General features: G+C 37.2%; 1 protein-coding gene across 1 annotated transcript in view; it reads left to right on the top strand.

Annotated features, from left to right (window-relative positions):
- Positions 1-14,019, top strand: part of LOC125462785 (tyrosine-protein phosphatase non-receptor type 3-like) — a 220,406-nt gene extending 206,387 nt beyond the window's left edge. The window contains exon 23 of the mRNA XM_059641119.1: positions 4,649-14,019. Coding sequence (XP_059497102.1) covers positions 4,649-4,738 — 90 coding nt within the window. The 3' untranslated portion in view covers positions 4,739-14,019. The remainder of the gene's footprint in view (positions 1-4,648) is intronic.
- The last annotated feature ends 943 nt before the right edge of the window (positions 14,020-14,962 follow it).

The following is a 14,962-nucleotide window of genomic DNA, read 5'->3' as shown; positions in this document are numbered from 1 at the left end:
TGTTCTCCAACAAATGTTCTGCACTTCAGACGTTCTTGCCTATATTGGGGAAGTTGACGTCTTCTATGGCAACAACCCTATTAGCAACTTTCCAAAATCTATTTCCCAATCTGTTCCTCACTGTCTCTGTTGCTATTGGGGGGGTCTATAGAAAACTCCCAGTGAAGTGACTGATTTGAACCCAGGTCCCCTGAACATTGCCTGGGTCTCTGTATTAACGGTCTAGTGATAACACCACTAAGCCGTTAAGAATGCTAAAACTGGGCCTCTTCATTGATCTAATGCACCATCTTGCATTCTGTAATGCAATACTTCTGTCAAAGCATAGAGTAAGATGACCCTGCAGGTCATGACAGTGATTGTACGATGTTGTTTGTTAACCCATTTTGCCCTTCTCCCACTTAAATTGAGCTTGTTATTCTTTCTCAAAAATTTCATAATACATCATGCGTTCCACGTTAGTCCTGTTGATTAGCTGGATGCTAGTTACTAGAAATTGCAGAAAATCTAAATGTTCTTCCATGCATCTTTAATAAATTATGGTACTTACTAGCAAATAATTAATAGCTGCAACATGATTTCGTCCCTGAAAAGTTACGCAAACTTTGTAAATAATGAGTATTTACAATCACAATCTTTTAAGCCAAAATCATTTGCACGAAATTGTCTTTTGCAAAACTATTTGTTGTGGGCGTTATTCTTCCAGCCTGTGTTCAGGTGTTTTAGTACTGTACCTCTTTTGGGTATTTTACTGAAGCTATACGCAGATCAAGCCGTCTGGCATTCCCAAATTCTGAAGAATTTAAATTGCCATTCCTCCTTGAGTATGTGATCCTCATTTGGTAACAATATTTGGGAATGCACCTGTTTGGCACCTCCTTATTTGCATGATCATGATCATTGGGTGCCTTGTACGTACTATTTGAAGCGTGTCTCCCTTACCCATCTGACTACAAGAACCAGAAATTCAGCACATCTGTCTGTGATCAAGGTGTTCCACCCCCTTCCCTCCCCCTACCTCGTGCTGACAGTGGTCCTGATATCCTTTGGCACCCTAAAAAAGAATAGAGGTGACCTCAAAATATTCTTAAACTTGGGCTGTTTGCCTCACTTGACCTCAACATTGAAAACTCTCAAAAGCATTGTGAAAGCCACAAATCGTACTCAATATAACTGTGCCTGTGGGAAATTTTCTTCCCTTCTCTTCCTAAACCTGTCTGCAAGCTTTGATGTGATAATCAGACTATTCTTCCCCAGTACATCATCTAAGTAATCTCCCTTCTTGTCAAACATCCAGTCCCAAATGAAGAGAAATATCCTCCAACCAAATATCAGGAAGAGAAAAACCGTTATCTTTGGTCCTCATCATAAGTTCCGTTCTTAACCACCGGGCGGAAGTGGGCCGAGAGGGTAATGCGAAGTGATAGGAGACGTGGAGTCTCTGGGGGAGACCACAATACTGACAATCCCTACCATAAACCAGCATTCCCAGCCATCACGTGCTGTTCTCTGGGTACGGAATACTATATACAAAATGGAACATGGCTGAGCAACTCCCAAAGTGATCAGAGATCCCGAAACGTCAGCTTTTGTGCTCCTGAGATGCTGCTTGGCCTGCTGTGTTCATCCTGCTTCACACTTTGTTACCCAAAGTGATCAAGAGCTATGTCTGTTAGACTATAGGACATTGAAGAGGCAGATGTTTGCACACTAGAGCTACACTTCATACGCAGTAATTTCATTGCCCATTTGCAGTTCATGGTTGGGGTATGAATGACAATTTGAATGAATGATTAATGAGAGTCTGGAATGGGAATGGGAAGAGGAACTGAGCATAGCAATACCTTCCTCTTGATGTAATGTGTTGGCCACTCAGATGGCAATACACCTTCGCCAAGTTGGTGCGCACACCTGAGACTGAAGTTGAATGAATGACAGAGATATTTCCCTTGTATCAAGGTCCAATATGCTTCCACTATCTGGAGGAATTTGTCCAGCTGTCATCTGCAGGGTTTGAGACCACTGACTCTTCCAAAACTTAAGAACTACTTTTGCTCTCAAATTTTCCCACAACAGATCATTTCCAAAGATAGTCTTACTCTATTGCTGGTGGGATGTTGGTCACTGTGGCTGTCTCCTTTAGAAGGGAAAGAGGAATGCAGGAGGATCAGGACCGACAGCAAGACCAGGAGCAGCAGCAGGCACCTGCAAGGGCGGAATACCCCCCAATCAAGAGACATTATTCCTGCAGGGGCATTCAGGATGCATGGGGTCAGCAGGAGGACCAGAGATTTTTGGCCCCGACTCCAGTACTTGTGCGAGGAACTGGGAGAATGGGAGCAGTCTCCCAAGGAGGAGGATGATGTTGCAAAGGAGGAAGCTCTCCTTGTGTTTAACAGGTACACCAGGTGCTACAAGCCAGACAGGACCTGATTAACACTCAGTTCCATTTGTTGAGAGCTGGGTGCAGCAGACCATCATGGACTATAAAATTGCCATTTGTTAAATTGGCCTGTACTGGATTATTGTCCATTGACAACTCCATTTTAAAATTTGCATAATTGCTTTAAGCTACTTGCAACTTTCTACAATCTTTTGGGATTTCTTGTCCAGTTCTGGCTTTGTTCAAGTCCTTGATTTTAATTGCTTGACCATTAGCATTGTTCCTATAGCTGCATGGACCTATAGTCTGGAATAAACTTCGAGAAAGGCATTACTTCCCTAAGTTTCTCTCCTCCTCTAAGGAACACTTTGAAGCCTGCCTCCATGTTCAGGGTTTTGCTCTGCTATCTTACCGTCTCTCTAAGAACCATATCAAATCTTGTGATAATGTTCCTTTGAAATAACTTGGGAGAATTTACCACTTAACTGTTTATGTAAAAGGCACGAGACAAATGCATGTAGTTATTGTTGTGCACCTCTAAGCATGAAAAATAATGGCCACCCTTACAACAACAACATCATGAGGGGCATAAATAGGATGAATGCAAATAGTCTTTTTCCCAGGGATGGGGAATTAAAAACTAGAGGGCATAGTTTTCAGGTGAGAGGGGAAAGATTTAAGTGGCATCTGAGGGGCAACTTCTTCACGCAGCGAGTGGTGCATATATGGAATGGGCTGCCAGAGAAAGTGGTTGAGGCAAGTACGATAATAACATTTAAAAAGCATTTGGATTGCTACATAAATGGAAAGAGTTTAGAAGGAAATGGACCAAATGCAGGCAATTAGAACTAACTGAGTGGACAGCATGGACCAGTTTGTTTCCATGCTGTATTACTCTATAACTGCAGATCTTGATAAAAGGCTTAGCAGTAATTTCCAGTTTTGGATGCGCATCCCAAGTCATTATTTACTTCTCTGAGTTGGGTTGGAAGTTTTCTTTCCAGGATTGCCAAGTCTTCTACCAGAACTTTTAAAACATCCCAGTGACCTCACTTGCCTCTACACTTTCTCACAGCTATCTAAACTAAACCTTGTTATCACCTAAATTACTTTTTTTCTGATACTGTTCTTGTACAGCTTCTAAAGTGACTTGAATGCTAGAGCTCACATGCTCCCATATACAGGTTTTCAAGACTTTATCTCACACATGACTATCAAACTTCACTGCCTTATAATTTTCATAGGAAGCCCACCCACCAAAAATGCATTCTAGAAATTCTAGGATCTGCACATTGGCAAGCAATTAAAATAATGTTGAGCAGTTTGCACCAGAATCTCCCATAATCAATCTTGACAGATAAATCACATACAGGAGGCACCAAGTCAAAAAATTACATCTTTTGATAATTAATTTAAAATTCCATACCCTACCTAACCTTCAAATTTCTTTAATCTCGAAGTTCGTTTGGCCAGATTGCTGGAGGCTGGAGTTGTGTTTTCGGACAATGCAGAATGCCAGACACAGCTGATACTGTGGAAATTGCCTGAGAAATTGAAGATTCTGATGGGCAATTCCCCCATTTAGCACATTAACCCATTAATGATGGAGAAGTCAGTGGACTCTTCTCCCATTAGAAATTAACCAAGAAATGTTAGGCAAACCTAGTCTAATCCTGTGTGACTATTAAATCTAAACTCAATTTACCATACACTCCCACAGCTACACCTCCCTGACTCCTCAGACTCACTGGCGCCCTGATAACAATCTGCCCAACCTGCTCCAATCCAGTAGAATTCAAACCGCCTCAACATCTCTTCTTCCACCACCTCCACCCCACCCTAATACTTGACAACCCTTTATCACTTTCTTAGTTCCACATGTGACAATTATCTTTTCAAACATTTTACTTAAGCCTTTGAAAATCTCTCCTCATATCTCAATACACTGCCAACTCCATCCCTGTTTTCAAAAACTTCCCAGGCACTCATTGATTTTCCAAGGCAAAAAAAACAGATCAACAGAAAAACCTGTCACTCCTTGTGAGCTTCCTCAAAGTGCTTCAGATTTTGTGGCTATTCTTTATGGGTGTTGGAAGCCATCAATGATGTCCATGGTAATGTGTTATCTTTGAACATCCTGATATAAACTGATGTTATTCTTTTGCACAAAATGATTGTGCAACTTTTTTTGTAATAACCAATTGATATCATGTTTGTTCTAGTTTGATTTATTGGAATCACATTTTAAGTTTTAATTTTTTCCAGAGTCAATACAAATTTGTATGTGAAGCCATCCTGCGCGTGTACGAGGAAGGTTTAATTCAACCGTTGGAAGCATGCCAGGCTGCAAGTTAGTACCCTTGTTGGAGAATTTTGACTAATTTCTACAGATTCAAACAAATCTGAAAATGTAGTGCACATCAGTGCTTGGCCCACTCTATCAATCTAAAGGAAACCCACTTGATGATTGAGCACATCTGATGACTGACACTTAACACCGATGTTTAAAAAAGGAATTTATCTGTAAATCTTTGTTCAAAAAGCATCAAGTTTTATTAACTGTTCTGTTTCAAGTTGTTAGTTTTGTCATTCCAACACATCTTTTCGAGAAACTGCTGAGGACCGGGGTATCTTTTGAAATTGAAAAGGTTGATGGCAGTTAAAATTTAGTCCATGACACACTAACACCACAAATAGCAATGAACTTATTTATAGCCCAGTGGATGCAGTTTAATGGTTCTGATTAATGCTGCTAATTTTTTTTTCTCATTTAATCACCTCATGGTTATTGGTTAAAAACCATTAACTTCTGATTATTTAGGACTATTTATTACTTAAATATCATCTCATTCACAGGTCATAAACATCTCTATTCCATGAAATTAGAATAGCTTTGCATTGAACTGGAAAGCTCCCCAGCTTTCTAGTAACTACACTGTAGAACAATACAATTTAACTGTAAAACACAGGCTCAATGTGCGAATGTTTGTGTGCACAGTTGGTGAAGTCACATGTTTGACCCTTCTGATTAGATTAAAAGTTAATGAATTTTTCATACATTTTAAGTAAGAGTAATCAAGAAGTGCAACAGAAATGCTGCAGTACAAGTGATCCTTTATTGAGCGTCAGGCAAAAAAAAAAGGGTGACCTGGTATTTGCTTTAGTAGAGGTCCAAATTTTGAACCCCAGATTTCACTTGGTGTTCAGACCTGTCTGTCCTCATAGGACATTATATTTTTTGAACTGGTTATTAGAAAGGCCATAGAATGGAGCTCTGTTTACGTTCAGACAGGGAAAGTGTCATGGAATCAGTCCCCAACAATCTCTCAGAATTAGTGCAAATCCAAAAAGTCAGGGACTTCTGGCAAAAGGAAGGGACAATTAAATGAAAGATAGTTTGAATTGCCAAATATCAGAATGTTAGGTTATTTAGGCTGGATCAAATATTTTATATTGTACTTTTGAATATTTAAAATGTGGACACAGTAAGCTATGGTAAATTGATAATTTGGAATAATCTAAATGGCCCATTTCCCACTGCTGCAGAGAGAGGCACTGACCTGGCTTGTCTTTTCTGTGGTATTTGTCAAGTGTTTTTAGTTTATCGAGTACACTACAATCTGATAGGATCAAGAGTAGCTCAATTCAGTGCAACATAGATTTGCTAGGCAGTATGTTGCACTGAATTTTTGTGGTACCACAAGAAAACAATTTCCAACTTTGAAGATTTTCACCTATGTGCTTTAATTGACTGCAACTTCACTTTGCATTCATATTTAGTTGAATTTGTAGCTAGGTTCCCCATGTGCTGAATTGCTTGAGCTCACAGCAGTTCTGTTGAAGTTGTATTGTTAAGACGTGAGTTTGTCAGATTCAAGCCGCACTTTTGCAGCCAGTCAGACAGAAATTCGCAGATATGTTAAATGTTTCTGGAGGCCTAACATCTCTTCCTCAACCAAAGAAGGAAGAGATGTGTTAACTGGATGAGATGCAGATGATTTTATTATAATTCATACCACAATGAAATAACTCCATGAAACACTTTTTGTGTGGTTAGTTAAGGAAAAGCAGTTGTTCTTTGATTCAGCAATTATAAAATTCCATAGTTTTATTATTGCGTTGTAATTACTATACAAAGTAATAGAATAAAGCAGTATTGTTATGAAAGTATGATCTTCACTGTAGAATTAGTGCCAATTGAAACAATTTTTGACAAGTCAAACAAATAACTAGTCGAAGTATGGAGGTGTAGCTGAAGATGTGCTGTATTGAGTAACTTTTCACATAAATTGACATCCACTCACATTTCATCATTTACGTTCTGAAAGAACCAAAGCCCTGTACTGTACAGTACTGTCCCACCTGTCCAAAGTCCTATGCCAAGTGTTTGTAGTTTGGAGAAAAACAGCTTTGCGCAATACCGTTCTTGTGATTTGCTCTGGGTATAGGTCATTGGGGATAGTAAAGGTGCATTACTCTTCAGGAGCCACTCATTTGCTGTTGTACACCCTTATCTAAACCACCTCTGCTTCAAATTGTGCTGGTTACTCGCACATTTTAAAAAACTTAAAAAGCAGATGTATAATTACTGGTGTTATATTTTAGGATGTGAGCTTGTAAATTGTGCAGCATGTTTATTTTGTAATACATAACCTTGTCGATTCCAACACTGTCATTCGTCCTTAAGCTGCAGCTGTGGTGAAATTCCCTCTACCAGCCTGTCTGAAATGTGGTGTAATAGCAATGCTAACTGGAAACCAATTGGACAATGTGAATTACTGCCATTTGACTGCACCGATCTGATTTTACTGTTTCTGTCCTTTTCAGGATCATTGCTTGTCCCTGTTTCCCCTGCCACTGTCTGGGACTACCAGGTGTGCCGTAATGGCAGACCAGTGGCATCAATAAGAATAACTCTGGATGCTCCCAAATGGGAGAGAGAGAATTGAGCTTTTGCTCAGATAATTACTAGAGGCTTTAAACTCCACCAAGGGCTGTAATTGGTTAACCAGTGCCATCTTTAAGAATCTCTGGCCTGTTTAATGCACCAGTAGAATCTGTGCTTACAGGGGATTCTATTGAGCAGCTTCAATGAATTCTTTCACGACAACAAGAAATTGATCCAAGGTTGTGGTAGCAGGTAGAATTCACACCTTGAGTCTTTAGATATAGGATGAGAAAAACTCAGCTGGTAGGTTTTGATTCTGTGATTCATTCTGAAGGCAAATAGTTTTCAAGATTCTGCATTCCATTTCACATTTGTATGGTCCATAATTCCTGAAATTGTAGTGAGTTTTTAATAAGTCCTTGCCATGAATTTAATATCCTTCCTATAATGGTGTGGCCAGAGCTGCAAATAATAGTTCAGATGTGGGAGAGAAAAGAAAAAGTCAGAACTAGGTGATTTACTTTATCATCCATTAAGCTGTGGCTGATCTGTATGTCACCTCTCATATCCTTGACTGACAAGAATACATCAATATATCTTGATCTTGAAAATTTCAGTTGATTGTGTACCATCAGTTTTCTGGAGAACAGATGTCTACCATCTTCACATGATTAAAGGATTTCCTTATTTTACTCCTAACTCTAATTTTAACATTATACTCATTTATTCTCACCTCCTACACCAAAGAAATAGTTTCTGTATGTAACCTATGAAATCTCTTTCCTAAATTTAAGACATCAATTAGATTGCCATTCAACCTGCTCAAATGAAAAGAAGACAAATTAAGTGTTGTACCTGTTCTCAGAATTGAATCACTTAACCCTTGTTACATTCTGGTGAATCCAGTGAAAATAATTTATATATTCTGAATAAACTCGAGTCTCAACTCCATACTGGTTCTGACCAAGCTTTTATACATTTGAAATATTGCTTCTTCAACTGCTTTTTTCAAGCCTGTGATAAAGGCCAATGTTATGTTAGTCGTTTTAATTCCTTGTTTTGTATTTATTGCTCCTAAGGAATAAAGCCCCAGCTTCTATTTGTCTTTTTGCAGCTTTTCTTTTAAAAGCCTCCAATCACATCTTTAGAAATTTACAGACTTCTGAATGTTTCTAAAAAATTTACCCTTTAGAGAACACGCATCCCTTTCTCCAAAACACATTGCGTCACATTTCTTTGCATTCCATGTCGCTGCACTCACTGCAGGTATGTCTTACGTTCCTCAACATCTAATATTTCTATTAATTTGGCCTCAAGCTTCAATATCATTGCTCTTATACCTATATTAAAATAATTTCAGTAAATAGAGAACAAAACAGGCCACAACTCTCCTGTGGATTCAATATTAGAAAATACCAAGTTCTGTTCTTTCTGGATTTACCCTTGTTTTATAGAAGAGAAAAGGATATGTTTTAACTCCATGTTCTATTTCCAAAGGTAACATGTATCCAAGTTTACTCATGAGATAAAAATGCCATTGTAAGTAATATAGATAGAATCTTAAAATTTCAAAGCAATGCTGATAGCTTTACTCGATCACTAAATCTGTGGCTAATAAATTTCAATTCAGAGGGCCACAGCTTTGAGCGTTTTGAATTTTGAAGGTGAAAGTGTGATTTGATTAAAGTTTTTCAGATACAAATGGGAATTGATTAGGTAGGTAGTTCCTCCCAATCTCTAAGAGTAGAGAAGTCAAAAACTAGGATATAGTCTAAAAATTAGAGTCAGACTCAGGAGTTAAGTTAAGAAACACTAACAAAGATTATGAGAAATTTAGAACTCTCATACATTGTAGAGTACTGTCCTAAACATTGTTGTTGAAGCAGAGCCCATTATTACATTTGATGAGAATCAGGTACTTCTTTGAAGAAGAGGGGAATTAAATAGAATGTGATGTGAACAAGTGGGATTAGATCATGTAGATTGTGTGGAGAAATGAGTAAGTGTTAACCTGATGAATAGAGTGTCCTTTTTCTGTGCTGTAACATTGCCATAAATGATAAATCAGAGTCATAGCTTTAAGATGTCTGGTGAAAGAGCTAGAGGAGTTTATCTTTTTTATATGGAGCGAGGTATGATCCAGAATGCACCCCCAAAGTGAGTACAAGCTGATTCATGAATGACATTAAAAAAGAAGTTGCATGTAGACTTGAAAGTGACATTTTTCAGACAAATGGTGAACGAGATTGACTGGATAACTTTATAATGCACTGACAGGCACAATGGGCCAGGTAATCTCCTGATTCTGTGCTTCCAGAGTTATCTATCAGATGTGCATTTTTATTTATATGTGTATCTGTAAAAAAAAGTTACTTTAAAATCTACATGCATTTACATATTCCTTGTTTCTGAGAATACTATTAAAAGTAAATGTGAGGTATGAAGGGGATGATTAATCTTGAATGCGATCAATAATTAATCTGCAGGGCTTAAATTGAATATTGCAAATTCATATTTTCTTTTACTGATATCATTGCAATCAACAGCAGCTAATTTGATAATTAATTTTGATGTATAGAAATCTTATTTATAAATGACCCATCTGCAAATACTTCTACACTTTGCATTATTTGAAAGGTGCCATGAAAGGAATCCATGTTGGTTTTAGTGTACTTTCACTAGAAGAACGTGAGGATTGAAAAAAAGACACGTATTAGGGACTGTCTGAAAGGCTGGGAACTCCTGCTCCTCCTGGTCTGTAAGAAATGCAATAAAAATGTACATACCTTCTGGAACCATTTCTTTTTCACTCCTATTTGGTCTATGAAAATCTGATTTAAATAAATTAATGAAACACCCTGCCTTTCCATACAAGGGCGTTTCATCTGTTACTAGCCACTGCAGAGCAAAAGGCAGCACACCCTCTCCCTTTGTACATAGAACGTAGAGCACTACAGCGCAGTACAAGCCCTTCGGCCCTCGATGTTGCGCCAACCTGTGAAACCAAACTGAAGCCCGTCTAACCTACACTCTTCCATTATTATCTATATGTTTATCCAATGACCATTTAAATGCTGTTAAACTTGGTGAGTCTACTACTGTTGCAGGCAGGGCATTCCACGCCCTTACTACTCTACTCTCTGAGTAAAGAACCTACATCTGAAATCTGTCCTATATCTATGCACATTGCTAAAAAATACTTTACCCCTCTCCCAGCCATTGAAGGGGAAAGTTAGGAAAAAGATAGCATTAAGGCCATAGTGTAAGCTGCTGTCTGTTGTTTTGTGCATACAGTAGTATGGCAAGCCTACCTGAGCAGTAGATAAAATCACATTAAGCACACGAGCGCAGATTATTAGTCTTATTTATTCATTCTTAGGAATTTGTGTTTGACTGCAAATTTTAAACCTTACAATTGTGTGCAGAAGGCAATAGGCAGTGTATTTCACTATGGCTGTGGTACTAACTTCCCGCTATCTTACCCTTTAATGGTTAGGAGGAGGATAAAATATGTTTTGGCAATGTGCAATATGATCTCTTCTCCCTTTGTGACAAGTACAGTTGTACTGCCATTTGTTCTGCAGTAGCTAGCAACAAATGAGAGTGCCCTAGTACAGAGAAGTAGAACATTTCGTTAATCAATTTATATCAGGCTCTCTCAGACCAATTGGAAGTGAAAAAAATGGTTCCATGAGGTAAGTACGTTTTATAGCATTTCTTGTAGACTAGGAGAAGCAGGGAGCTCTTAGCCTTCCACTGTTCTGAGGAAGGATCACTGGACTCGAAACGTTAACTCTGATTTTCCTTCACAGATGCTACCAGACCTGCTGAGCTTTTCCAGCAGCTCCTGTTTTTGAAGCCTTTCAGGCATTGCTTAGTGCCTGCCTCTTTTTCCATCCTCGTGTCCAAATCTGGAAACTGCCCCCTTCCTGAGTGCTGGGATCATTCCCAAAGAACCTGTCACTTTAGCCAACTGCCAAACACTGATTGAATAAATTAAAGTTAATGAGGTCTGTTCCTAATATGTGTTCCCTTAAGGGCATAAAATTTACAACACAACCTTTAAATGCAAAGTATATGTTAATTTTAGTTTCGTTATCATTTCATTATTAGTTCCATAAACTGGTGACTACCTTTTTTTTAGGAAAGGTTACATGTCAGATTTGTACAATACTTGGTTTCATAATCTATATTATATGTATGCATAAGTCGGACTCATTGGGTTTATAAATCATACAAGTGCAAGTGCAATTTGTATGATGAATATTTCCAGTGCCTGGCATGAAATGCTGCAAAATCCAGTTTTTGGATTATGTATACATATTTCATCTCTACAATAAGAAGACATAACATGCATGAATGTAACTTACATTTCATTTGCATTCAAGAAGAAATATGGACTTGACTTTTTCATTATGACTCATTGAAACAGTGCAACATGCACACAGTAAATCCTCTTCTTACATAAAATGGAATTTTATGACACTGTATTTCAATAGACAGTTTTGTCCAGAAAGTATATATGAACATTTAAATTTGTGCTTTGCACAGTTTTCCAAATCTTTCAGTTTTGACTCAATGATAACATATTTGGTCTCTAAACCAAAAGCTGGGCTGAAGTCATACTCAAGAGAAATGAACGTATGATCATAGGGCTTCAGGAGGACAAAGCTCCCCACAAGAAATTCAAAATGAGAAAAATGCCACTATGGAGTAATTCATGTCAGCACAACATATCAGTCAATGTAGAAATAAATCATACTCCTGTTTTGTTCATATTTACCAAAAAAAGTAAAATCCAGTATTTTGTGTTTAGCTGCTGATATTTAAGTGATGACTACATTTTACATTGGTCATGGACCTGAATGAAAATTTTATTAACTGAATTTTAAAAGCTTAATTTACATTTATATTTTGGTTTTCTCATATATATAATTTTTTGAAGTAAAATGCTAAATAGTTCAAATAAGTGAAGTTTATTTTTTATGGGTTGTAGTTTGTTTCTTTAAAATTTGGCACTCAGCATGTGAGGGCCAAGGCATGAACTATTGTTTTTTTTTATCCTCAAGATGAAACTTATTCTGTCCTAAAGTGCAACTGAGTAGAACTCAGACTTGCACTGAGATGTTGGTCTTTGCTGTATTTTAATTATGCAGTAAGACTAACACAATAACTTGTAGTGACAGTTAGTTACTCAGTCTATTTTGAAACTTAATAGAATATGCCAAGTGGCTGGGTAATTTGGTTCTTCTCTGACAAATTTTTGATCAAAATAGCTAGTTAACTTTTTTGTTTTGAAAAAAGGTTAGTGCATTAAATGAAAATCTGAATTAACCTCTGCCATGATTCTGCTATCAGTGTACTTCCTGCCTAGTGATCCAGAGCAGTCAGAATATTTCTGGGAAACTAACACCACAGTAAGCTTGCAACTCACTTTTTAAGTAACTCGGATTTCAGTGTTTTGTATTAACATTGTCCTTTGGTGCACTTTCAGTACCATAGCCTATATGTGAAATTATTCTCATACATGAATATCTGTAAATGTACCTAGATGGCGTCATTTAGAACTATTTATTCTGCTTTTCCTAGATCTTGATTTGTTTCTACGTTCCAGTGTTCCATGATTGCCCATTAATGTTTTGCGATAGAATAATTTTTTGAGTTTTCACAGAGACATATTATTTCCTATGCGTACAGTGCCTTATTTCACTTCGACCAATGAGCAATACAGAACAAAGTCTGTGTATAGTATAATTTAAGAATGTAAAGAAATGCTTTCGAAAGAATCCTCAAAGTCATCTAGCAGATGTTTGTCAATTAAATCACAGAAATTAACTTAAGCTTGATTTATTTACTTAATTTGCTGCCAGGTAGTAAAGAATGTCTTTGAAGTGCAACTTTATATGAGGGTTCGTGAAAGTCCTAATGAAATAACTAAACTAATTTCAAGAACAAACTTCTCCCACAAATAGTTACTCTCACTTGCTTTGATTTCATTCATTGTAAATGTAACACTGACAGAAATGGAATCTGATACTGGTATTTGTGTACACCAATGAACTGAACTTGATTGAAGACGGTATTGTTTGGTAGCCAAACCCAATGAAATAATCATTTGTTTGTTAAATTGATCATGAATATGTTGCTTGAACTGACTGCAAATGGTAGAATTGTTTTAACTTTCTCATGAGAATGGCAGTTTGGCACTATTGTTCTTATTCATAGTTTAAGAACAGTAATCACTTTTTTGTTGTTTGAAAATAGTACTTAAGACACTGGAACATAGTATATTTTTCTTTCTTCAGAATGTTAAATTGTCTGTTTTGGTTATTCCATTATATTGTACACTGAAATTTTAAATACTGTTTGATATCTGATGGATTCAATTTTAGATTATTATGTTTTTGTTTTGGTGGTGATAAGCAGATTTTTGTCAAAATAGATTTTTTTTTAAATCTTCATTGGGGATTTTCTTGTAAAACATTAAAATTCAAAATAATTGTGAATACTTGATTGTTTTTAAAAAATCAGAATTAGTATCTTAACTGACTGCTCTGAATAAATAAGTTGTAAATTGGTGTTAATACATGCAACATTTAAATTATTAAGACACTTAGTAACTTTCCTGAATGAATGTAATAAAACGAAAAATTGTTTTATTTTTGTAGCTCCACTTAAAAGTTAATGTTAAAATTAGTAATTGTGCTTATTTTGGTTCTGGAGTTGTAGGAAACATGCAGCAGCATGATCTGATTTTAAATCCTGAACATTTTTGGTTGTCATAAGAAATATGTTAATATGATACTAGAAAAGTTACAATTAATTGGTATAATAAAGTATTGTTTGTTTACTCCTTCAATGAAGCAATCCATCTTGTTTGAACATATGTTTATGCGGTCTACAGCATTATTGGTCAAGGTGCTTGATAAATCTGTTGGAGTTTTTCAAGGATATAACTAGTAGAATGGACAAGGAGGAGCTTGTAGGTGTGGTTTAATTGAATTTGAAAAACATTCCACATGAAAGATTAGTATGTAAAATTTAAGTGCATAGAATTGGGGTAGCATGCCCACATGGATAGAAAATTGGTCAGCAGACAGGAAGCAAAGAGTAGAAACAAACTAGTGTTTTAATGACACAAAGCTTGCTGGGATGCTTACTCACTTGGCATAAATAGCAAGATGTTATTACCCAGTGTTAGATCGGTAAAGGAGAAGGTGCAACAAGACTTGGATGCTCTTTTATAGCAATCGCTGAAAGTCAGCTTGCAGAGGTTGCAGGTGAAGAAGAGCAAATGGTCTTGAGAGCAGGCAGGTTATGTGTGAGGTTTAGAGGACTTTGGTTAGGTCACAGCTGGAGTACTGTGAGCATTTCTGGTTTCCTTACTAGAAGCAGGATGTAATTGCACTGGAGGGGGTTCAGAGGAGATTCACGAAGATATTGCCCAAGATGGAGCTGTTTAGCTGTGAAGAAGGCTGGAAGAGCTTGGGTTTGCTTTAGAGCAGAGGAGGAAGGGGGATCCTTATTGAGGTGTATTACAATTTGCGAGGGTCATCAATTGTAGACAGAAAGCTACTGTTCTCCTTAGTTGAAGGATAAATAACAAGGAGGCATAATCTTAAGGTGAAGTGCAGAAGGTGTGGCTGGGATTTGAAGAAAAATGTTTTCACGCAAAGAATGGTGGGAATCTG

The sequence above is a fragment of the Stegostoma tigrinum genome, chromosome 2 (genome assembly GCF_030684315.1).
Source record: "Stegostoma tigrinum isolate sSteTig4 chromosome 2, sSteTig4.hap1, whole genome shotgun sequence".
Classification (NCBI taxonomy): domain Eukaryota; kingdom Metazoa; phylum Chordata; class Chondrichthyes; order Orectolobiformes; family Stegostomatidae; genus Stegostoma; species Stegostoma tigrinum.
Note: the sequence above shows the minus strand (reverse complement) of the source record. Positions and strands in the feature narration are given on the sequence as shown.